The sequence below is a fragment of the Scomber scombrus genome, chromosome 11, assembly GCF_963691925.1.
Source record: "Scomber scombrus chromosome 11, fScoSco1.1, whole genome shotgun sequence".
Taxonomy (NCBI): Eukaryota; Metazoa; Chordata; class Actinopteri; order Scombriformes; family Scombridae; genus Scomber; species Scomber scombrus.
This window is the reverse complement of record NC_084980.1, coordinates 5,365,176-5,392,364: the sequence shown is the minus strand read 5'-3', so window position 1 is coordinate 5,392,364 and position 27,189 is coordinate 5,365,176. Positions and strand designations below refer to the sequence as shown.

The 27,189-nt window shown below is 37.9% G+C and overlaps 1 protein-coding gene across 1 annotated transcript in view; it reads right to left on the bottom strand.

Annotated features, from left to right (window-relative positions):
• The window catches only part of astn1 (astrotactin 1), a 395,016-nt gene that overhangs the window by 225,085 nt on the left and 142,742 nt on the right, over positions 1–27,189 (bottom strand). The window contains exons 11-12 of the mRNA XM_062428582.1: positions 22,852–22,989; positions 11,521–11,671 (exon numbers count right to left, since the gene is read on the bottom strand). Coding sequence (XP_062284566.1) covers positions 11,521–11,671; positions 22,852–22,989 — 289 coding nt within the window. The remainder of the gene's footprint in view (positions 1–11,520; positions 11,672–22,851; positions 22,990–27,189) is intronic.

Genomic DNA, 27,189 nt, shown 5'->3' with positions numbered 1-27,189 from the left:
CATCACAGTCCTGGTACACTACTAATAAATATGCAATTGATCTCACAGTTCTCTGCAAAATTCAGACAGCAACTGTCATTATGGTGATGCTACAGTTTTACATTTAACTAAATTATTGAGGCCAAAACTGAAGTCAATGTAGTTTGGAAGATGAAGCTTCAACATTGTTGAATTTAGTACTAAGGATGTTTAAATGAGTATAGATTTTGCATTGCATTTTTTTTCTCCATCTGTTCGTTACAGTTCACTTATATTTTTTAATAAGCAGTTCACGGCTAACTTTTTTGTCAAAGTTCACTGACTGTACACAAAGTGAATGTTTGATTTCAGAAGTGGGAGATCAATGAAGTAATTATGTTCTTCTAACTGCATATGTCGATCACTGACTCAATGACACACTGACTGACTGAGTGATGAAGGTAGCCTAAGTATCCCAGCATGCATTTTGCACCAGCCGGCTGCAATGACAGAGATTAAGCTGTTGCAATTTTCATTGTAGGACTGTTAATGTCTGTAGGATAGGTATGTATATCTTTTCAAGCAAGAAAGAAACCGTTTAGATACCATTATTTGTTCAGTTTATCCAAATAACAAACTTTACACTCATGAAACCCACTGTAGGGGTCATTTAACACCTCGCAATAATGATTAACTTGATATGAACGGCAATAAAACCATTTTCGAATTGTGGTAGGAAAGTGAAATAATATATAAAACATTTTTTTTCATAACAATGCTGTTGTTGTCCATATGTGATGAATGTCTATCATGTTCAAATGTACTTAGCAGGCCTATTTTTATACAGTAATGTATGATGCCACTGTTGCTAGTAGACGTTCCTTCCACTGCCACCAGTCTTGTCTGCAGTCCTAATCAATCTCATTCAAAGCTCCACAAAGTCTGGTGGCAACGAAAGGGTCGACTGCCCCTACTGCTGTTAATCCTTAAATTGGCATTATCCACTCGCCATAACTTGACTCCTGAGATGATCGGCAGGTCAACATATGTCGTCATCAGGAGAGAACATGATCCAATGAACTGATCTGTGCAGCTCTTTGGTGATTTACTGCAGGCTCTAATGTCTCTGTAGCATTTTGATATATAACTTCTTTTGGAAGATACATTTTGGTCTCACTGATGAAATCTAAAAATTGCATCTGCCACATTACTTTGTCTGAATATTAAGTTAATCTTCATGTTTTTACTTGTCAGGACAACAGCTCTGCCTCTGAGTCTCTATATGAACAGATATCACCATATATCAATAAATAGTTTATGAAAAAGGACAGATAAGTCTATATTACATGTTGTTTTATTTTATTGAGCTACATCAAGTTTGGATTTCTATTATAGCTACATTACAGACTGATTAGTCTGTATTTTTCTGTCAATGAGGTTTTTTGTTGTTTTTTTTGTTTGAAGAAAAAAGTGTTAGTGGAGCTTTGAGTTGACCTTATTTTGTCACAGTACAGTCAGGTAGTTATGTTGAAGCTGAGCTTTACTGTCAAAAAGTATGCCACTGTTTCAACTGCAGAGTGGTCGTACTGCATCCTCAGAAGTTTGTACTGATGAGTTAAACTTGCCAAGTCTCAACTAGTACAGTAAGTACACAAGTCCAAAGTTGGGGTACTTAGGGCCCTGTGACAAACTGGATTCAATCAATGCCTGATGTACTTCCTGTGGGCTTGGTCACCATTTGTTGCCACTTCCTGTATTTGTCATTTCAAATTAAAAGGCCTCTAGCATTTTATTCACAGAGCAGCCAAACCTTGTCTTGTTCATCTCTGAGTCGTGTCTGCAGGTTTTCCTGTAAAGGCTGCATACAGCCTTACCCTCTATGTTGCCTGAGAGAAAAACTGAGGTAAAGAAAAGTTCAAAAAATCTGCAGCTTGTAAAGCTTAAAAGTTCAGAGCACAGAGTACTAGTTGAGGGTGACTCAGATGTTTATTTACTCCTCTCCTTTTAAATCTGGGTCTTAGCAGTCAGATTGTTAAAAACAAATGTTCAGAAAGATTTTAGAGAAATTCAAAGAATAAATGGGTTAGGGTTCAAATATAAATGTAAAAACAGGATTTTTAAAAGTGAGGTGGGTAGGAGAGCAGTTGTACTGTACATGCAATAAAATAAATTGTTTATTATTTATGTCTGAATCATTTTATTTTTCAAAATTCAGTGCTTTGGGTGCATCTTGATGGCATCTCAACATGTTTGGTACTTTTCTTTTTGTCAAGAAGTTACTAAAATTAAATAAACTTTAAGTTTAAAATAAACCGATTCAGCAAAAAACTTCCAAATTTCCATTATTCAACAAATTTCCAAGACAAATGAACCCATAGTTGACTTGCTCTTCAGCAGATGCTTTTATCAACCGTCTCCGTCTAAACACAGGCTCACATAAATCCAATGACCCGAGGAGAGAAAACATCAGTACTGACAATCTAATGTGCTCCTATTCCTCTTTAGGGCTGAGGTCTAGCTATATCTCTGCCAGGTATTGACTCCACTCAACACTGCTTAGTGTCCCAAAATGTGATCCCAGTCAAGATTGGTTTTTGCTGCCTAAGGGTTACTGCACCAATACAAAGTGTTAAGAAGAAGTGCTTTAGCCAGCAGCATACTGTATGTTACTCTTCAAAAATTGTTATTAAAAACCACCTAACTTGTCATCAGGTGGTGTATTCTGCTGCTATTATGCAGTGCAGATTGTACAATTGTGTGTGTAGCTCTATTACTGTAAGTGCTTAAAGCATCATGTTGATGTTCTATGCAAGGATAAAAGCAGTTTAAAGTGCTTTACACACATCCATGCATACATACACTAACCTACAAAGATACATACTGTACAAATATAGTGTGTTCACTTAAGAAAATACTCAACTGAAAAGGAAACTCTTAGTTTGCTTTTAAAAGGGACAGTGTGGGAGCAAGTCTAACATCAGCAGACAAACGGTTCTATTCTTTCGGTGCATACTTGTTGAGTGTCAGACAGCAGACTTAAAAATGCTCTAGGCACATTGAGGAGATTTACACCTTGTGACCAGAGAGATCTGTGAGGATTGTAAACTGACAGCATGTCTGAAATGTACTGTGAAGCCAGACCACCAAGTGCTTTGTAAACCAAGTGGAGGATTTTGGATTGTGTTCTGAAAACAACAGGTAGCCAGTGAATGCTTCGGAGGATTGGAGTTATATGGTCAAATTTTTTTTTTTGTGCTGGTTAAAATTCGTACAGCAAAGTTCTGGATAAAGTGTAATCTATGGATTGTTTTGTTTGGGAGACACAAACAGAGAATTACAGTAGTCCAGCCTGCTCATGACAAATGCATGGATGAGTTTCTCTGAGTCAAACTGGGAGAAAAAGCCTCTGATTTTGGAAATGTTTCTGAGTTAGAAAAAGGCAACCATGATATGATCCCTAAAACTGAGTTCACCATCCATGGTTACTCCTCCTTTTTAATCTGTTCATTCATTTTAGTGATGTGGATGCCAGATACTGGCAGACCAGCTGTCTCTGGGCTTTAACACCCACATCCCAGATCTCACTTTTCACCCTGTTCAGCTGAAGAAGTTTGCTGCCAACCACTGAAAGATGACGTGATCTAGTTTCTGGTTGGTGGTTGTCTGCAGAATTGTGTAACACTATAGGGTGTATTTTGTGGTGGTAAGTTGTTGACTGGAAACAGTAATTGGGACGGAACTACTTTAAAGAAAGACATACTTTTTTGGGACTAATGGGCTGTTCAGGGTTTTGGCCTCTTCAGTTTAATCATGCTTTACCTTTTGAATCACAAACTCATCAAGATGCACCGGAATTGACCGGCGGTACTAGTTTTTAATGCCATCATTTATCAAAAGGAAAGCAATGTGTGTTACTGTTGTTTCATTTAAGAGAAAGTCCACAGATATCTAGGATTGGGTATCAGTACTCAGTACCTTTAAAGGTATTGACCGAAATACATCGATACCAAGTAGTATCGAAACACGTCTCGTCAACAGATACCTGCAATCAATCCTTTTTGCATCCAGAGCTAGAAAATATGACTATTTGTATGGACTTGCTCACAGCCAATCAACACAAGCGTTGTTCGATGTAATGCAACATGATTGGCCCACTGCCACAGCAGCTACAATCCGCCCGTGGTGGCATTTTATAAAATGTAATGCTTCTATTCACATGATGTGTATTGAATGAAGTACTCAATTGGTATCGGTATTACTTTAAGGGTACTTGGATTGGCACTGGTATCGTAATTGTTTAAACGACACCAAGTCCTACAGATTTTACACACTGAATTCAGTTTACTGTTCGTGGGGAGTTTGTATGTGAATCATCGAAAGACATTGGCATTTATCACACAGTGAGGGTCTGACCAAAAGATGCTATTAAAGCGTAATAGCCTAAACTATACTAGGTTCAAACAGTCAGAACATCAAAGTCTTTGTTGGGTACGTTCTGACTTTTATTTTCTTTTAATCTGTGTCTTGCAAGTCTTTCCTTTATAGAAGTGCAATATGAAGAGGAAATACTGATCTTTTTTTTCGGATTTATGTAGTACAGTATACACAATAGGCTTACTTACAGACTATTCAGTTATTTGATGCTTGTATTTGGGTAAATTTGTAGAACAAATTGCTTTATCTTACAGTGACAGATTATTAAACTGTGTATATTGTCATTTTATTTTTTGCACTTTGAACAACTACAGTTACAAAGCATTTTCTCTCATTTGGTACAACTTTTCTAACATGCACACAAGCTAAATCAACAGTGATAGCCTTAACAAACCAGCCTGTGAAGTTGATGCTTGGTTAGCTAGATTTGTGATGCAGTTACCTACAAAAGCTTATCCAGGGGGATCATTTCTTTGTTTACTTTCAGTTGAAAATGAATAATAAATAAGCAAAAATCCCCTAAACTCCCATTTAAACTAAAAAACATTAAAGCATGTTGAACTCAGACCTTTTTCGACCAATCAATTGAGGTGTTTTTCATCGGCTGTCAAAAACAAAAAAAAAACACCTATCATGACTTTCCGACCTTCGAAAGTTTGAACCCAGAGAAAACAACCCATCAGCTGTTTTCTGCGCTCTGTAATTCACGGGGCAAAAATACAACACATGGATGGATACACATGCGCACACACACTTACAGTACACTGGAACCTCATCGAGGCAGAGTGACCCAGCTGTCTAACCCATCAGGGAGAAAACAAGTCATTTATTATAACTTGGAACACACAAATCTGTCTGAGGGATAAAATCCGACCATGTAGGCGCACTGTACTGTCACTACAAATGCAGCCATAACCATCATAGTTTATACCTCGTACACACAATTCATTCTCTCTCTCTCCACGGTGTAGTGCTATAAAGCAGACACAAACAGCTGTAAAGCACACTAAAACAGCTCTAATGATCAACATTTCTTGTGTACTGACAGTTTATATATCAGGCCCCATACCCACAAACACACACACACATATATCTCATGAGCTGTTTGGATGGTGCCCAGCTATTCTTGTCATTCTGTCCTGGTGGCAATCACCACTGTCAACAACATCCTTGTTTTTCCACCATTTTGCAAGAGGAGACAAGTGACAAGATGAAGCTAATTAATCTCACAATCATCCTGTGATTATTACGCTCCCACTGCCACGGGCGCCGCTCGCCGCCTCTCTCCCCGGGAGTGCAATACATCAACGAGACGGAGCGGGTGGGGTCGGTCAGCGCGGAGACCGCCAGCGTCGGTCGACTCTCGCACAGGGAAAGATATTAAATGCAGACAGGACAGCTACTGGCAGCGCGGACTCAGACAAGGTGTTAATTGATTAGGGTGGAATCAGAGCGCTGGGGCCCAGCCAGTTTACCACCCTGATTAGACGGATGAGAGGCTCATTTATAAGCTCGACAGTCACGAGATAATTACTAAAACGCACAGTAATATATGCAACGGCAGCTGGGAGTGCTGCCGTGTGGTGATGGACAGGAGCTGGCTGTGTTTATGTGTGGGGGAAGAGCAATGGCTCGGCTCACCTGCAATGAGTCGCTCGTAGATAAAAATGGCGTAATAATGACATTCAAACAGAATACCAATCAATTTAAGAAATGAATAATGCTTTTCTTACAGCCAGGGTGATCAAAATCAATGAAGAGTCCTCGCTCAACTCACCTGCTTCTTTTTATCTACATTTCCTTTGTGATTGATAATAGTGTACATCCTGAGGCGGGTTTACATAAATAAGAGCGCAGAGAACATTTGTGCTGCCGCTTTCATTCGATTTGTGCTCACAATCTGTGTGTAATTAGTGTCTGATTTACTAAGACAGCAGCAGCAGCACCTGGGAATGACTTCCAGGCAGATTCTGCAAATGTAGGAGAGAGCTGGATGACATCATCAAGCTTTAAGAAGAAATAGAGAGGAGCAAACTTATACTGAGGCCACAAGGTTCAACTCCACCTGTGCAATACTGTCAACTTCTGAATAAATTGCAATATAGCCGGTAATTAACAGACTACAGTCATTAATCAGGAAATGTAAATGAGCAACAAAAACAGGCATTTCCAATAAAAATACAACACAATGTTATAATAAGATTCAGAAAACATCACCAGCCTGTTTGCAGTTCATGAATGTGTTTAAGAAAAGTTAAGCACCAAGCCATGAGTGCATATTAACTTGGTTTTAATTAATTGTCAAATCTTGTTTTCATCTTGTTGTTTTTTTTTTGTATTAATTATTATTGTTCACTTCTGTCCTTTTTTATAACACTTTTTTAAAAATGTCTAGTTAATTGATGCATTTGGTCACTAGAAACTCTGCTACATTCTCTGGCACATGCTACCTGACCCAAACCTTACTTTTATCTGTGTTTGTAGCACCTGCTCATTAGAGCCTGGCATTTTCATGCAAAACTGACCCTAAATCTAACTAAATATCACCTCCCAATATTTGTGAAATCATCACTCATTTTTTTTTTTCTTAAATAAATGTGCCTAAAAGTTTGAAGAACATATTATTGCTTACTTGGAACGTTCACTACACATGAAAGGCAGACAGGCAGACTAGTGAGTCGGTTTGATAATTAATGAATCCAAGCGGAGAATACATTATAAACGAGGCATAAAATGTGAAGTGAAATAACTTAATAACAAATAACAAAAAACAAAAAAAACAAAAAAAAGTTTGAATGGACAAACAATGATCATTTGTGTAGCTCAATCCTCGCCTAACATTAGATTCTATAATGAAGGTGGCTCCTTTCCTTCGTGGTGGCTCCGCTGCCTCCCTTCAGAGACAAACGAACAAGTGTGTTGGGATTTGTTTTTATGATAAATGTTACTGTAAAGGAAAGCCCATCTAAAAAAGTCTTTAAAATATAACTAATAGAAGTCAAATAGATCCGCACATTACTGTCCTTGCTTGTTTTTTGGGTTTTTTGTGTTTCATTTCACATTAAATGAACTGTACTTATGTAGCACTCTTCTAGTTTTTTGACCATTCACCCATTCACACACATTCAAACACTGATGACAGGGGCTACCACGCAGGGTGCCAACCTGCTCATCAGTAGGAAACTAACCATTCACACACCATTGGAACAGCCATCAGGAGCAATTCTGGGTTTAGTATCTTGCCTAAGGACACATTGACATGTGGACTGGAGGAGCCGGGAAACGAACTGCCGATCTTCTGATTAATGGATGACCGATCTACCTCCTGTGCTACAGTTGCCCGACAATTACTACCAGCACAGTAAAGAAGAGAACAATACTTTAATTTAAAAATGGCTACAGTAGATCAGAGTGAACATACCGGTTAGAAACACGTACACATTTTAAATAGAATTGAATTCTGAGTCTGTTATAGATTGAATATATATTTCAATATATTTAATTTTTTTTTCAGTGTTTAAGCTGTGGTTTGAATTTTAACTAAAAAAGTGACCCACCATGTTGGTCTATGTTATTATGTTACCATGTTCTGTTGAATCGGCCATATATCTGATGTCTGCAAGTAACAAAACTTGACAGAAAGCTTCTTCCATATAAATTGCTTTTAATAGCAGCAGCAGTTGATCTGTTCTGTAAAATGTTTCTAGGTCGCTCTGACAATCCCTCATGGTGCTCTCACAATCACTTTTTTTTCTCCTTCTTGTCTTACATATTACTCAGCTCCTTCTCAATGGGGCTTTACTGAAGTGTGAAATCATACATTTATTCCTGAGATGAATTTCTCTTTCATTTTTAGTTATAGTGGAGCATAGTGAACATTCACAAATGATGGGCAAACAGAAACATTAAGGGATAAGTACTGCAACTAAGTACAGTCATTCACTTTGTTCTTTTTCTGAAAAGGTTCTTTAGAAAATATCAGTATTCTTCAACATGCTCACGGGGATGGAAATATAACAGGACAATAAATAATTAATGGCATTAAAAAAATGGAGAGTCTCATGACACTTCAAAGCATTGGCAAGATTTTTTTTCTTTTTTGGATCCATTTGAGATTAATTTCAGGGAGAAGGAATTGGTTTTTTTGTGATGCTTTTGGCAAGGATTTGCAACACACTGCAACACAAAGAAGCTGCCTTCTAGATGCTGATGAATACGGGCTGTTGTATAAAAGCTTCCAGTAATTATGTGTAAAGAAAGAATATCACTACAAGATATCTGGACTACTTCTTGTGCTTTCCCACATGAGGGAAGAGCGGGAAAAACATAAATGTCCTAAACTAAGTAAAACATAATCAAATTCCCATGAGACTTCAAAGCGCAGGCTAGAAATCTCCACTCTGTCATCTCCTGGTACAAGATGGAAATTGGATGGATATTTCACTCTCTGACATACCAGTGCAATGTTGTTGCAACTTAGTGGACTCCTTTCACACTGTGTATAAAGCTATTTCAGATAGCACACGTTATTCTCAGGGTCCAACTTTTATCCAACAGTGGTATGAACAAGTAAGATGTTTGTGAGACTGCTGACTTAACTACAGTGGCCTGGCCAGCCACAGGATATGATGAGAGCCACTGAATAGCCGGTGCCCCCGGGCAGCGGTAATACATTTGTGATGTAATCTAATTGCTTAGTCAGGAGATTTAATCTTCCCAAACAGCAGGTCTGTGACATTTGCAAGCCCACAGGAAATAAACAAGTTGATTGTCTGAGCATTTGTTTTTGGATCAATGGCATACAGTAGCTAAACCTTTAAAAGGCCCGGAAGCTTAATTACATCAGCTAAATACTAACAAGCTAATATTCAATACGCTTCTTTGTTCTATAGATGTTCAAGATTGTTCTGAAGCACAGAGTCAATAACGTAACACCAAAATGAGTCACTGGAAGCAGAAAGCAGAGATGCTCTCATGGGAGATGATCTCCTTGTCGAGAGTATGCACACTTCTGTAAAATGTGGATCTGATAGATTATATCCAACTAGAACGTTATCTTGAGATACCAATGAAAACTGGACTGAGAACCATTTGGGTCATTTCATCCCCAGAGGATAAATGTGTAAATAGCTCTGTGATTGGCATTAACCCAGACTCACTTGAAGTCATTATTGAAAAGAGAACGAGGTCCATATTAAAAACAGTCTTACCCCTTGAAGGCCATCCTTTACATGAAGTCTTTAACAGCCTGAAAAGCTCCTTCAGTGGGCGACTTGTGATGCCTCAGTGTTCTACTGAATGTTTTAGAAGGTCTTTTGTTCCAGCAGCAGTAAGATTATTTAATGAACACTTTTAGTTGTTGTTCTGATCCAACGCTGTAGATCATGTTTCTAATATGTTTTATTTATTTATTTACTTGATCGTATGGTCCGTATTGTTGTATGTATGAGCTGCTTGGTGGCAAATGAGTTTCCCCTTTAGGGGATTAATAAAGTTTTTCTAATCTAAATTTATCTAATCTAATCTAATCTAATCTAATGTAAGATGTTGGTGAATCCCTGACTTTTCATGTGATGCCACAAGTAGATCATCACTTGATTTTGTCCAATACTTTGTTTTATGACCAAATACCTGACAAACTGATGATGTTTTTTGGACCATTTCTCTAAATATGAGTAGTAAGATACAAAAAACAAAGCTGCATATTTTGGTAACTGATGTTTGGTCATGAAGGTAGAAATATCTGGACTCAGAGAGGAGTGTTGTTTTAGTGGTTCCATCAAATGTCATCGTACTGTAAACTGTCTTGTAAAACTCCTTACACCTTTTCCACTCAACCTGCTATTTTACTTAAAAAACATTTTTTTTTATCACCTTTAAATTCCCAGATGAAAGTTTCCATGATTCTCGGTCAGGTTTATTGAAAAGTCATAACTGGAAAGGGCACTGCAGAAATGGAAATGCAATGTCCTCAATGTATCTTATATCTTATTGTAGTAGACATATGTAAAAGGATACTGAATGTGCCATAACTGAAAAAGAATAAGAATCTACAATCTTATATTTATTCCCCTCTCAGATGTATGCAGCATTTTTACTGTATTTTAGCCTCAAGTCTCAGACTTAGTGATTAAGGTCAGATGATGAATAACAAGCACGATCAATAAATACACTTCAGCATTGCTTTTATATGCTCGTCTACAACCTGCAGCAATGTTTGCTCATTTATTTACCATACTACTTAGATATATAATTGCTTACATATTAAGAGGCATTTTCCCTCTAATCTACAAATGAAACATTTTCCCATTAAAAACATCTCGCAAGCTGTTACCCTCTCCCCGAGATGTATTGTAAGAGATGAGATGAAACATACAGGATTGCATAAATAGCATCTTCCCAACCCACCTGAAAGGCTCTTCTCAAGTGCATCAAAGTACTTGAAAATAAATTAAATTGTTAGGGGGGGAGGAGGAGTGGTTGCCTGACAGCTTATCAATAGAGGAGGGGGATTTAGGATAAGCAAAACACTAGCAGACGGCACTAAGATTCTGCAAATAACAAGACTGGTATTGCTGGAGTCCCTAACAGATGGAGAAGAAAACAAACCTGGCTGCTACATATCCTGGTTTGCTAAACACCACCTGGAGGTAATGAATGTGTTTTCGGCGTAAGAAGCAATAGGAGACAAGAGGCGAAGTTAAAATGTCTATTCAGACACATTACAGAGTACAAGTCTGCCAGTTGTCCTTCATATGGGTCATCTTGGCCTGCAGATACGCTTATGAATATTTATACGGGTAGATGGGCTTAAAAACTGATGGCCACAAGAGGAAATTCATACATCAGGATATGAACCAGCAGTGAAGAGGCCATATAAGTGGGCATCCTATCAAAAATCCCAAAGGCTTGTCTCTACAGATGTAATCGCGTGCCGGGGGTGAGGGCATTCAGCGGTATATCTCATTTTGAATCAATCATTAAAGGATGTATACGGACTGTATAATATCCTGTGAAGCTCTTTGAATGTGATTTATATAGAAATCTGAGGCAAAAGGTCATGTTCTGCTACTGTAGATAATGTATGGCAGCTTCCAGCCATAGTTTTAGAAAAGAAAGATGACTCACCACGCATCCAGTGGAGTCCAGCTTTCGGTCAGATATGCAGCGGAAGTTGCGACTGCAGCCCCCGTTGTCCTTGGTGCAGTCTCTCACGGGTCCAAACGAGTCCAGGAGCACTTCCAGAGAGTCAAAAGATGAACTGATCATCAGTTCCTCTCTGGAAAAGCGGACAAAGAGTGACAAAAAAAGGACGGTTTAGTTTCATGCATCTGCACACTATTTATTGGGGCTCGCTGAGTACATGATGGTAAACTGTTGCCTTGCTACAATTTTTAATGTACCACAGCCAAATCAGTTTTTCAGGAACATTCAGTCTTATTTTTTGCTAAAAAATCAAACCAACAAAAATAGAAAATGTACATTTTAACAAACCTGCTGCTTTTAAAAAATGTTTCATATAGTAACCCTTCTCTGCTGAAGTACACACTGATGTAGCATGGTTTATAATTGATTGTGAGACAGACCTAGAAAGTATAAATACATATTTTAAACAAACATTCCATGTGGTGAAATGAAACCCAGATACAATGGTAAGAAGGTTTTGAAGATTTTTAGCTAGAAAGTAATTTAGTTTTAATGAGCATGATTGTTCCACCACCATACCTCATTGGGTCACTTTATGTACATTTAACAATGCCATCCACATTAGTTCATCTTTTATTGCTCTGTGTCAGAAAAGTTAATAATTACCGATATAATTTAATGAGTTTGAGAAACAATATCTTCAAACAAGATAATGATTGTGACTGAAATCCAGCCTTCAATTAGTTTAGCCTCACTGTCCACAATATGCAATTTGGTCTCATTAAAATTACATTTTTCTTTTCAAAGTGGTGCCTCAACATTGCGCTTTGCAAGACACTCTGTGACACCTTGTTCTCTATTTAACTCAGTGAGGAGGTATCTATTTTCATGAATTACACATATCGGCATGTTTAATTCATTCTGTGTACTCATCATGAGAAGAACTATGGCTTTCCACAGTACGATTGCTATGCAAAGTAGTAGACTCCTGAAATAAAACAACCCGTGAATTCATTGCTTTAACCTTGCTCTGAGCAGTCACTTTGTGTTTTTGTAATTTTTTTTCTTTGTTCCACATAAACCTCACGCAAGGTCAATAAGCAGATAGTCCAGCAGAAGGACAACAGTGGTTAGTATTGGAAAGTATTTGAGATTGGTGGTGATGAAGAACAAAGTTAAGAGGACCTCGGTTTTCTCATAGAATCTAAATCTAAAGCTATTTCTGCAGAGAAATTGTTCTGCTGATGATAAACAAGAGCTTCTGTAATAGCATTGCCATGAACCTCGCTTTGGTAAAGAAAATGATGACCTCTCAGGCAACTCCCCAGTACCTCCTAGTTTCCCTATGAGAAAAGACAGAGTTTACTTCCCTTTCATAGTCAACTTGATGTTATCTCACAAACCAATTTTTCTGTTATAATTGCCCTTTGATTTGTTGTCATTTACTCAGGAGGGACCCGTTGAACAGAGCATCGGCAGATGATGAAACTCATAGCAAGTGTGAATGCTGAATTATTTGGGAACTGCAATTACAGTTAAGACATACACAAATTGTCCAATTTTTTTTTTTCATTATAATTATTATTTTTAAAGTAATATGGATGAGCTAAGTGGATACAGTTTTTGCAGATGAAACGTTATCCCAATCTTTAATTGAAAAAACTCTGGGAGTTAACAAAAATATTACCATTAAACCAAGACCAAAACATTTTAAAGGGAAAATTATTACTAGACTATGGCACTTATGCAATACCCCATTGTGTCCCCATATGATCATTATCTGGATACGTTATCAGAATAATCATGTGCAAATGTAGAAAGTCTTTTATTTATACCTGGTATAAAGGAAGAGTGAGGAAAGCTAGAAATTATAGGACTGATTTTGGTCCACCAGTTTGGTCCGGACTGGCTTGCCATGGAGTTTTGTTCCGGTTTTGGTCAATTGTGGATGAAACCAACTGGCTTTGGTGAACCCTGACTTTTCCTCTAGCCATGAAGTTTGCATTTGTAGTTTTGAGTGAAATGGGTTCCCATTAAATGTGGGTTATTCATGCTTTCCAGAGGTGAATCCTAATGACTTTAGTGATCTCCTGACTTTTTATATAATGTCACCAGCGAATCCAAATTTTCAGTCATTCAGTGAATTATATACAATTACAACACTGACACACATTTTAAGAGCACACATACATATATTTTTAAAGACGTCCTTTCAAATGTATACACTTCCTTCACATACAAATACATTTGAACGACATGCCATAACAGAGTGTTAGTGATATTCTTTTTAGCACCATTAAAATGCAAACCTTTTCAGTAATGACAGCACACACTATATTGGTTTTGGACCATTTTTGCTAGTTTGATTGAACTTATTTTTACTTGCTTTAAATTATGTTCTACCTTTTTGTTTTTCATGGACTTGGCATACCCTTCCCTGGCCATAGGAAGCAGCAGTAAAGATGGCCTCTTATACTGTGCTGTAGTCCGCTCTGTGCTCGTGTTTGTGGCTCTCTCTCCCCCTCTCTGGTAATCTTGCTGTGGTGCTTGTGTGTAATGGGCTGCAGGTGAGCTTCCTTGACTGGCTGAGTGAATGATTGGGACTGTGTGAGTTTGAAGGTTGTTCAGGGAGCTGATTGGTTCCAACCTCCAAGATTGTGGCTTAAAGGCCAGCTTCCCCCAACTCCTATGGGCTCTTCACTCTCCACTTCTGACCAATATGTTGTCGAAATAGCTTTGCAAATAGCAGCCCAGGTTCTATAAGGGTGGCCAGCACTTCAGTTTTTGGTGAGTCAGTTCATATATTTTGATTACCAGTTCTTTTGTCTGAGTTGGTAATTTTAGATTATGTTGGTTGTTTTGCGGTTAGCCCACCCTGAAGCCAAAAAAGTATTAAATAAACATTTAAAGGGCTGTAAAAGTTTGTTGATGATGGTTCTTAGGGGCTGGGGAAAGGGGAATCTGATTTTCGTTCAGGGTTTCCTCTACGCTGTGTCGTAACATGAATGAGACTACCTTCTTCTGAGCTTCAAGAACCACCATCAAGGAATTTTCAGCCTTTTAAATGTTTATTTCATACTTTTTTGTAACAGCAGACATGAAGTGGCCCTAATTTTGAAACTACTTTGTCCAATACTGACGTTTTTGACCAAATACCTACCAAAGGACAATGACATTCACATATGCAGTACAGCTCCACAGAGCACTTAGCATGCCTGTAGACTTGCCACCTGTGGACAGATGTATTTTTGTACAAAATAAGGAGGCCTTATTCAGTTCTGAAGAGCTTTGTGCTTTCACAATGCTAGGTGTTAGATCCATTAGCAAACCATTTTTTTCTATTCCCAACCTTCAGCAGTTTTCAAGGGCCTACTTCAGACTTGTGTGATTCTCAAGAATCCTCACATCCTGTCGGGTCACACTGTTCATGATAAAGTAATTACTGACAAAAAAACAACCTTTCAGGCTCATGTATGATTCCGCAGTCCAGCTTGATCATTAACCTGCTGTGGGGTCAAATTCATGCTTTTTGCCCAGCTTTTCTACTTTGCTGTTTGACACTCACCATAAATTTATAACATTAAAGCAGGCTGCACAACATGAAGAAAGAATTATGTTGTGCTTTTATTTCATGCTTTTCTTTGTCAAGGGTAAGGGTTAGGTTAGGTTTAGGGTTAGTGTTAGGGTCAGTCTTTTGTTTTGCAGTGGTGATCAAAGCTATATATTTTTCTCACAAAGGTAATAAGTCTTTTTAAAGCTCCACTGGATGTTTGAGTGGTTGGGCAACAGGGACATTTTGTGGTACAGTTTTAGGCGGTTGTCTGGATTTAATGTGTCTTGTGATTCCACCTATGTGTCTTCTTTTGATACCGTTCCACAAAGTACTGAATTATAAATAAAAAGTGTTGAATAGACTAACAAAATGACACATATTGTCCTATTTAGGCCCCACTGCAAAAGGGGTTAAACATGTTTAAATGATCCTCAAATTAGGAAATTGTCATTCCAAGCTATAATTGCCTGTACCATTGCATCCATGTGCACCTATCAGATCAAAATGACAATTAAAATGTTTATCTGATCTTACTGGTAATGCACACAGACATAATTAGAACATTATAGCAGTCTTATTTAGCTTCGTCACAAAGCAAAATGTCCAAATGCCAAAAATCTAAGTGCATCAAAGACATTTAAATGCATTTAATTTGACTGCCTTCATGAAAGATATGATATCCATGTGCAAATTGTAAAAGTAATTTCACCTAGGAGAGTTTATTATATAACAAACATGTTTGATTTAGAGTATGAACAACTAAAATTAATGGTTTTGACAACCTACTGTATATTTAGGAGACACTTAAGATGAATGTCCAAAAAGGACTACCTCGATATAATTAACATTTTGTAGAAAACACCTTCCTGCAGTTGAACGAGCCAATAAATAAAGCCTCAATTATGGGTGCGATTAACATGGATGGCTAAACAATGAAAGGGTTAGTAGTGAATGTATGTCAAAACAAGCAGTATAAAGAACCATTCAAACAACCTGTTTTGTCACTGAAAAGGTTTAAATGCCAATGTTATACCCTGCAATTTACAAAGCATTAGTTATTCAGTTCAGAGAGAGAGAGAACTGAAAATTACCATCAACACTGAATAAAAAAAAAAAAAATATCAGGATTGTAATGTAAAAGTATGTCTTAATATAACTGCGTTGATGGGTTTGATTTTGAGGTTATAGAAGATGTAAAACTGTATATTGCAATAATAAACACTCAATTAGCTTTTGTTCAACACAGGGTCAAAGGAGGTATTGGATGTTGGATTTCCTATTAGCACATTCTGTCTCAGAACTTGTAATTTAAATGTAAAAACTTCAATAAATATGAAAAAGCCAAAATAATACACAAGCTACAGAGATTTGAATATAATCTCAAGGCAATGCCACAAAAGCACAAATAAATACATTAAGAAAACAAAACCCAAGGCTATGTCTTGATCCAGTGATTTTAACTGCCGTGAAGCCAGCTAATCATGGGAGGGGAGATGATGGCGCATCGCTTATTTATCCGTCTGCCAGGGAGCACGACAGTGACAAATGATTATCAAACGTGGGAGAATGCAGCTCAAAAGCATAGTAAATCAGCAGCTTCCAGAAGGTGTTAACAGTGTTTCCTTGTGGCCCCTGGGGGAAAGCTGAAGAGCGTTCATCAGATCATGGATCAGAGGGAAATGAGTTATTTACACAGCGTCTTGAAGGAAGCCGCCAAATGAAAATAAAATGTTGAAAAAGAAGAGGGAATTGAAATGTGTAAACATAGAAAAAAAAGAGGAGAAGACAACCGCAGAGTTGTGCTCAAAACTGCATTAATCTAAAAAGATGGAGACAAAAAGCACAGTTCTACAGGATGTAACAAAGACAACTGGTGACAAGAGGTCAAAGTACAAAACAGGGTATAAACAGTATATCCTAAAACACACTGCATTATTTCCAAGAGCAGAAGGTGGGATTAAAAATAAATACATATTAATCCCTCTTTCCTAGGCCTCAAAAATACAGAGTAAACATGTATTCAATGATCTTCTTTCAGTGTTATATAACTGTAGCAATCTTGAAATCAGAAAAAAACAAAATGTTGATCTATCGTCATTGTGTGTCTCTTATTGCAACAAATGGGATTATTATTGAGACAGTAGCTCACAATCCCCTACCAGTGCTACTGTCATTGAAATTAAGAGATATAGTTTAAGGTATGGTTAAAGTTAAGGAACTACAACACCTCTGTTTGGGTTAAAATTAGTATTTCATTTAATTTAGTGGTGCTTCCTCATCGTAGTTACAGTAATATAAATGTGTTATAAAGTCAGGGAACTATCTAGGTTTTAAAACAAGTAAACTATATCAACTGATGGTTGGAAACAGCAAACAAACAGCTGTCCACTGTATTGAAGTCTGAGGTTTTATTGAGCCATCCTTACACCCAACTTCCTACTTTTTCGGTGGAGTTTCTCGCTCTATAATACGTCACCTAACTTTGTCATTTGCTCACAACAGACAAGAGTAATACTTAATACTTCCTTTACAGAGGCTTTGTCACCTGAATGTAAACATATGAAACAAATGATTCTCTACATTTTTTAAGGAGGACTTTGACATGAGCTTTGACTGTTGAAGCAAAACTCAAATCATTTAAAGAAATGTTATATCTGCATGTGATCTAAGGCTGCTGTCACTCAAAGGGTAAACATTGATGTAAAATATGTGACGACTGACTGAACTTGTCTGATTACCATTTCCATTAGTCTTGGTGGTTTTAACCAGCTGTGGCTTGGACAGTAGTTTTAATTTGTCACACACAGAGTAGCCTCAGATATGAATATCTCTACACATCTCTCTCCGACTGTAAAGTCATTAGCAATAAACTGGTGACTTCTGCTCTGCAACAAGCACACATACACTTATCTTTTTCTAGGTTGTGTTTTTATGTATTGAAAGACTGATGTGATGAATAACCACACAGACACCGGACAATTTCTCTGACTTTTTTCACTGAAGTTCAGCACAGTCAGAAGTCAAATGGCTACAATTTTTTATTTTTTTTAATCACTGTCTAAAAAATTAATCAACCTCTGTGAGATACAAATAAATCAAAAACACTTCCCTTTGCATAATGATTTTTATACTTTTCAGGCAGTCTCATTTTGCAGCTGAACTTCAGTTTCTGTTTCCCCTTTCACCCTTTCAAATCTCCCCCAGTTTTGTAAATATAATACTAACATGAATATAATGTTATATCCATTCACTCCAATCCAAACTGTCAGCCATTATTTGAGATAAACCTTGATCTTAAACCCACTTTCTATTACAAGTGCCATGGCATCATGTAATGAAAGTGTAATGTTTCTCAGTTGTTCTTTATGGTACTTGGAGTAAAATGTTATTCCTGTTTCTGTTTCCACAATGCAATTAATTATGTGTTATTATATGCATCATCACATACTGTATACCGGCATCAACACATTATAATATCAATAAAATCAGCATAAACAGCACGTAATTAATCATATGATATCTACCATGATGATCAATGAGTTTTATTGATCAGTGCAGCCAATGATTGTGTGTGTACAGAGATTAAAGGGTCCAGAAACTATGATCTGTGAATATACTTTCCATTACACACCTTCATACACAAAATGACATGATCACATGAGGTGATATACTATTTTGATAAATTAGATTTTTTTTGGGTCATAATATATTTAATTCTGATGGTCTGAAAGAGTTTTTCCTCCCTTTGGTTGTTGGTAAATTAACTCAGCATACATTACAGGCATAATTACCTCCTCCTGTGATGCAACGTGGATCATTAAAACTTTGACCTGATGTTGGCGATAATTCCAATACTAGACAATTCACTCAAAACAACAAACGTCAACCTCACTGTGGAACAAATGGAAAAGCGATTGGATCACCAAAGTCATTAGGGTTTTATTATCTGGGAACCATGAATATCTTTTTAAAATGCTGTAACCAATCCATCCAATAGATGTTGAGGTATTTCAATGGATAAGTGATAGGGCTGGGTATCAGTACTTGCCTTACAGTGCCTTTAAGGTATTGACTGAAATAAACCGATACCAATTAGTATCAAAACGTCTCCCGTCAATGATACCTGCAATCGATCCTTTTTGCACCCAGAGCTAGAAAGTATGACTAACACAAGCATTCTACGATTTAATGTGACATGGGATTGGCCCACTGCCACAGCAGCTACAACCTGTCTATGGTGGTGAATTTGTGTTAGTGTGCTTAGCAGTTAAGCAGCCAAGACCTAAATGTCACCTAAATGCTCAAAAGTGTTGCAACACTACACGCCTGTTACACCGGATAAAAGCAAGTGCACAGGATGTGTAATGGGTATCGAATGAAGTACTCAATTGGTATCACTTTACGGGTACTTGGATTGGTACTGATATTGTGATTTTTAAACGATACCCTGCCCTGATAAGTGAACATTTTGAACCGCTAGTTGTGCTCAATGAAAAGTCAGGAGATCACTGAAGTCATTAGGATTCACCATCTGGTCACCATGGTTACCTGTACCAAATTTCATGGCAACAAGAAAAGTCAGGGGATCACCAAAGTGTTAAGGATTCATCTTCTGAGGACCATGACTGTTTATACCAAATTCCATGGCAATCCATCTGATATGTATATTTTGATACAGCATTTGTAGCTTACACTTCAGAAACCAAAAAGCCTAAGCATGAAGACATGTTGGTGGTGGATACTAACAAGTGATGGGTACAGGAAAACTGATGCCATATTAAGTGGCTGTACAAAATGACATTAAATACTCATACACAGTGTTTCTACAAACCAGCAAACGTTATGAATAACCACACTGCACAAGTTTAGAAGTGTCACTGCACTGTTAAAATAATTATATTCATTTGAGCAAGACTAATATTACCTGACATGATTTTCACAGGGCAAACAACCATTGGCAAATTAAGGCAGGATCTGACACGGTTGTGCACGCTAAGTTGTTGACAAATCATATTCCAGCATATACTCCAGCATTCTCACCACTAATTATAATAGCCTACCTCTTCTACTTAAACTAATCCTGTTCACACAGATTTTATGCAGCAACATAATACTGTCAGAACAGCTGTAGTCACACTAACTCTCCAGGTGACTCATAATGCTGTTGGCCACAAAGCAAACTTGGTTCAGAAGAGTGTATAGGTTTGTCCTCCCCAAGGTTACAAGCAGATACTTGTGCAACGCTCACTATCTATAACAATAACTTTAGAAGATACCCAAATCATTTGACTAATTCAGACATCTTATTTTTGCACAGAATGAGGACTGAGGATTTTGTATCCCTTCACTTACAATGCAATCACAGCCAGTATGGACAGACCAATGCAGATAGACTGTTTCTACGACTCAGACTGAGGTGTTTGTTTGATGGGTAGAAACAATTTTTCTAGTCTTACTTGTCAGAAATTTGTCCATTACACTTAATTTTACTGACCAAAACATCTTCCCAGCCAAAGGCTTGAGAACTTTTCTGGCACAGCTTTGCTCTTACTTGTTTACTGTCCTGAAATAAGAGATTTGTTCAACTTTAGTTCTACTTTGCATTTTTTACATGGTTACACATGATTGCCTTGTAGTACCTCTACGCCTCTTCCCCAAGGGGCCCCAACCAGCCCGACAGTCAAAGAACCACTGCATCAAACCAAGAGAAAAACTGTGTCCCAGTTCCATGCGACGTATCCCTTTCCTATCCACACTTCCTTTGTGGATTGCCTTAGGAGAATAGTGTCCATCATGAGCACACTCAAAGATCAGTTGTTCTTCAGTATAAGTACTGACTGTTTTGGGTATACCTTATTCCAGAGTGAACACGCTACGAAACATCATATTTGGATTAGTATGTAGTATGGCATTGGTACATGGCATAACACTATAGCAGCCAGAAGAATACACTGGGAGCTCAAATGGAATTTTGACACTAGGCAGTCACTGCACTGAAAAGAGAAAAGTCCTTTCAGGCTTATTATTATCTGTCCACTTGCTATGATGATGTACAGTAAGGACAAACAAGGCAGTATGTCCATTGTCAAGAGCTACCTGCTGCCAGCAGACGAAAGGATACACGCAGGTTATACAAGGGTGCACTTGTGTAGGTGTACTGCCCTCAGGTCTAGTGCTGCTAGCATGTATATATTTTGCATGTTACATTAAGAATAGCAACTTAAGCATTACACGTACACGTTACATTTCACTGCATGTTTGTTCTATTTTCAGCTCAGAGAAAGTGTATTCATCAAGCTAGTAGCACTAGACCTGAGGGCAGACAAGTCTGTATTTTCCTTACAAGCTGCATCCTTGGCAAGTGGAGTGAGGTATGTAACATTTCTGCTTTGATTGGTCGAAAGACAAGAAAAGTGCTATTTAAGTACAGTCCATTTACCAATTGGTTCTGTGTATAAATGGTTATGGAAATCGAACACTGTAAAAATGTTAAAATGCAATGTTATTCAACGTTGCTTCGTCGTCATATCTGTTTCAAGGTTTCATGAGCAGCAATTTTAAAATAAAAATCTGTCTGTAAACATATGGTCTCATCCATGTTTATATAGGATTAGCATGTTAGGCTAACAATTTATGAGCTGTGTGACCTACAGTACATCCGTGCCATGTTGTCTTTGAGAGCACGCAATTTTGGGGCTGTTACTTTCAATCCCACTGAGAGTGAGCTGCACTCTGGGATCCACTGTAAACACCCCCCGAGGACATAATAGAAACTGTTCATGCCAATTTTTTTTGAAAGAGCAACGACCAATGGGAAAACTAAAACACTAGGCCAGCCGCACCAGTGATGTAACTTTATCACTCAATCAGTCAGCCAGTGACAGACATTCAAGGTTACAGGGCTGGTCTGTGGTTGCTCCAGCCAAAAAGTCAATTTTGATCCTTGCAACACTATTTTAAATTGCTGTTGCCAGCCCCAACTGTAGCAACTAATGTACCCCCACTAATGTCAGATGCACCTTGAGTCATTTTGTTCTAGAACTGGGACTGTTTGGATAATTCTGTTGTGTCACTGTTGTCAGCCGAATCCACTTTACAACTGCAGAATTGTTTTGACTCAGTTACTGCTTCCTGTCTGCAGCCCAGACAAAATACACAGTAATTTCACACAAAGCAGCTTTTCTTTGGAGATGTGAACCCTTTAACAATTAAAGAGCTTTTATGGCTTTCAATTGGCAAGTAGTTTTTTTCTTCTTCTTTTTGGTTCTTCTTTGTAATCGATTTTGTATTAGATTTAGAGTTTTATTACCCTTTGAATCATGACCACTAAGGCCTCCGACCACTATCAACCTCTTTGGGCTGCATAACACTTGCTGCAACAATAGTAAATAAAAGAAAAATGCTGATTAGGTAGGAATATAAGACAGCAAGACATTCACAGAGTCAACAAATACATTCTGAAGGATGACAGATGAAAAAAGATGGTCATGCAGAATATTTATCAAAAAGCCAATATTTTTTTTTTGTGTTATGAAGCTTCATCAGAAACAATAAAACCCAAGTGGAAAGAAACTCCTGGTAATACTTTAGTATAGCAATGAAAATAAATGTAATCTTCTAAAGTTTGGTGCATTGGTCAGCAAAATCCTACCTTTTGTCACTGCCTTATAGGACCTTTTATTTCTTTAGTAGGAGCTTCTATTGTCATGTATCTGTAACATCACACTAGGAGAGCAGTAATAGTAAAAGACATCTCTCACCGTACGTCCACGGCGTCCTCCATGACTGTCATATCAGTCTTGCACTTGGCCGAAGGGTTAATGGCGAGCTCGGCAGGGGGGATGACGAAGCTTTTACTCAACGGCAGCCACATTCCTTCCCCCAAGGTGTATGTGAATCTGCAGAGGATGAGAAGGGTATGTATGACAAGTAAGGTTAAGCGGTTTTTGTTTTGCAAATGTCAGAAAATGGCAGGAAAACATTTCGAAACAAGAGCAAGTGAGTGGAATGAAAACCAAAAACCGAGATGTACTCGTCAACAGAAGTTTTATCCTTGAAGACGGTAAGACATTGATGAGACAAAACAGAAACAAAACCTGTGATAAAGGTGCTTTTAGACAGTGAGTGTTTACCGCAGTATCAACAGTGACATTAATGCGAGCATTGAATGAGCGTCAGAGACATACCACCACCACCACGGCTACTGCTCACCTCTGATCCTACTGCTACCCTGACCCATACACCACAGGCTGCTGCTATCCAACTTCTACATTTAATCAAGCACTAAATAGTGTGGGATGTTACTTAAAAGAGGAACTGGTTTGCATTATGACACAATTAATAGCCTATAGCTAGTTTTGTTAATTGATACCATAAATATAGTTTAATGCTCCAGACAGGTTAATCAGACTTTGAAGCTGACCATCTCTCTTCATTGATCTGTTTGTTCACGGCTGTTGATGGGGTGTATAATTCAGGTAACTCCCGTAACTTCTTTAGTCAGGTTAAATGGGATGAACAGATGACTAAATTTAAGAGTTGCTAGCACCTAGCCAGAGAGTGAATTGAGGTCTGACCTGGACTAGTGTAAAGTAGTATGTTAGATTTGACCAGTGGACCTTCTTCAGGTGTTTATGTTCTTGGTCCCACCCAAGACTCATCTGACTAATTGATGAAGTCAACGTTCTAACATGACTTGTGGTGCTGCATTTTGGCTAGCTGGGTAATCAAACCGAAGGGAAAAGGCACCAAAGTCACAGACTAATCAACTGATGTGGACCAGAGTAACTATAGGTGTCAAAATGCCCTCAGATACCAGTAAAACGAGTCTTGTATTGTTTCGCAGTAGTTTCTGTGGTCATGGAAACAGGTTGAAAAAAATAACTACCAACTTTAACAGCAGTAGCAATGAGCTATACACGTTCATGAGAATGGCAACCACTTTCCCTCTCCTTGACAACAACATTGGTGCCAACTACCTGACTACTATCATGTTTAAGTTGGACACAATGGAGGCAGTGATTGCAACTGCTGGCTGTCTGAAAGCACTTTAAACTTCCATCAAAAAAAGAATAAACTGAATGGAATACGACTACATAATCATTGACAAAACATCTATATACTTTGTCTTATAAATATAGATGTGCTCAGTTTTACTCAGTAAGTGTAAGTAAGTAAATAAGACTGGAAACAATTTGTTTAAGTTTGACAAAAATCTCAATCTTGACTAAAACTAGACTAAAACGTTTGCAAAAAGTTTGTCAATTAATGTATTGATGATTCAAAGAAGACAAATATGTCAAATGTTTTTTACAATAAAGAGCTACTTTATTAGTTTTTATTGACATTCACAACAATAAGGATGGAATTTACTCAAATGATAATTACTTGCTCAAAATTTTGATCTTGGCACTAAAAACCAAGGCTATAGCTGACAAAATGAACACTACTATTGATAAAGCTGATCTGGATCAGTATCAGGAATCCCAGACTTAATAGCACCCCTACAGTATCCCTAGTATGAAGCTCTAAATAGGGTTATTTTCCCAGACTGTAAAAAGCCAAAAGAGCCACAAATTCTCATGAAACTCATCTAAATGTGTAAAATTTATGTTTAAGTTAACACCTCATCAAGGTCTTGTCCTCCCAGTGTGCAAAAACAACCAGCCTGTGACGTCAAAGCAACAAACTTTTCAAAGATGAATGTTTTCACTGCATCAGTGATTCAGAATAATGGCATCAAGTGGGTTGGAGGTTATTTATTTTACCTTTCAGCAAAGTTATTCCTTTTACATAACTCTTTCTTGAGCAGAGGGACACTGTGTGCTAATGGACGCAATGCATACCAAATAAGAAACCCTGTCAAAAAAAAGAGCCGATAGCAGTGTCCCCTGAGACAAAACAGGGCTATAAATCTGTAAACAACAGATGTCTGGAACCAGGGCTTTAAAACAATTCTTTATTTGTGAGTCAATGCATATCATCAATCTTTAAACACTCTGCAGATGAAATGTAATCCTTGATACAACTTTAAGTTAAACAGTGCACGCTTATTAACATCAAATGCATTATTAGCAGGGATGAATTATGCATGCGTACTTGTAGCACCAAAGAGGGGGAACTTGTTGATTAAATGGTTAACAACCACTTTTATGCAGACTAAACATATTTTCTTATTCACAATTGTTCAATTTGCATTCAATAAAATGCTAACTAAGCATAAGGAACGGGCGCTAGGTCGCGAGCACTGCATTCATTACCAATCGTTTTAAGAACAGAATGATTAAACCACTGCCCAAATGGAACTCTTAATTACATCCACCCAATTACTCCTCTTGTTTCAAAGTCGAGTTTTCTGTGGATCAAAGTGCCATTGTTCTTCCATTTACTGTAAAAACACTGACTTCTAGCACGTTATTATAAAGTGGTGAGTCTATTTAAATGGTGATATGTCCACATTGTTTTTCAGGAAGTTGTTGCCACCTCTCTCGTCAGACTTTTCACCATCTCTTATGGGATTGTGTGTAGCAGGAGAACTGAAATTCCCTGTGACGTATATGGGTGACCACAGGACAAATTAGCAGCCACTTAACGAGCACTGCTTTATAATGGACAACTAGGGACTCATATGCTGCTATATGACTTACTTGGTTCACCCTACGAGAAACTGGAGGTGGAAAACACTAAGAGATCCCCGGAGAAAACAGTTGTTGAGTGGAAAACATGTTTGCAGTCCTTAGAGGATCTCCTGGTTGTTAATAATGTGCGAATGGCAAACAGTGTTTGAATGCTGACTCTCGCTATCTCCTCTGACGCAGGAGGATTTTGCATGCATCCTCGAGTTTGTTTTGTTTCGCTTTTTTATTCTCCATACCACTGTGATTCTAATTGCCTCATTTGCCTCTGTGTTTAATGGTAATATCTGCTTAAGCAAACAAGATGACGGCTGCACGGCTCTCGTAGAGCTCGCTGGTATTCAAGGTCTTTTTCAGGCGTCTGGAATCGATGGGGGTTGTTTGGTGAAGCTCAAAGCTGGAGACTGAAACGTTAAATTGGGATGGATGGCTGGGTGGGAGCAGTTTGAGGACAAAGAGGTTTTAAACTGCACGGCTGGACGGAATGAAAAGGAAAAGGCTTCTTGCAGACAGCACACTAGTAAGAGAGAGCGATGTATCAAAGCACTTCCTAGAGATATTAGAGTGGTGCCAGCCTCCTCCGTCTGTTCCCAACTTAAAGACATGCTAAGAGCAATGAGAGTGAAGCACATGCACTGTATGAGTTTCACTGTTATTAGAAGCAGTGGAGCAAACAGTCTCTGGCTGTCTTTTCAACTATACTGTCATGGCAGGAGTAAGGAACTTTAATAAAGTCGGTAGCACATCCTCTATTAGATTCTGCCTTTTTTAAGTCAGGGAGTGAAACAAGACAACATTGTTAGGTATGTCTGCCACAGATAAGTGCTCTACTACTTTTTCTTTTGTGAAATGGCACCTGGTGAACATAGAGAAGAGGTGTTCTGTCGTCAATATGTTCTATTCAGTGCAGTTTAATGTTATGAAACCCTGGGCGAAAGGTTGCTGCAGATGTTAAACTGAATTAAAATGTATTCTAAGATGTCTTTTTACCCTCTTATTTATTACTTTTACTGATATTCATGTCCTGTTTTAGCTCCGTTTTGTTCTCCACCCATTCTTGAGAACAATACTGTATCTGGCTCTTTAGCTGCTTAATGTTCAACTACAGGCATTGTTTCATTGTATTTGTGCAATCAAGCTATGCTGGAAGCACTGAAGGCGAGCTGGCTTTCTACCTGCTGGAGGTGTGCGTTTTGGATGTGAAAGGTTAACACATTTACCATAACCAGGGTTCTGTGATATGATATGTATCCTGTAACAAGAGAAAAAAATCTGTTGTAAATCACACTTGCTAAGGCAGTATTTTTCATCAGTTGGACCAACTATTTATTCATTGAATTAAAATGTGCTATATCGGGATAGGTATATTTATCAGGATATGAAATGACCTATGTCAGAATAAGAGATATTGGTCATATTGCCCAGTCCTAATCATAATAATTCTTTAAGTTGATAATATGACAT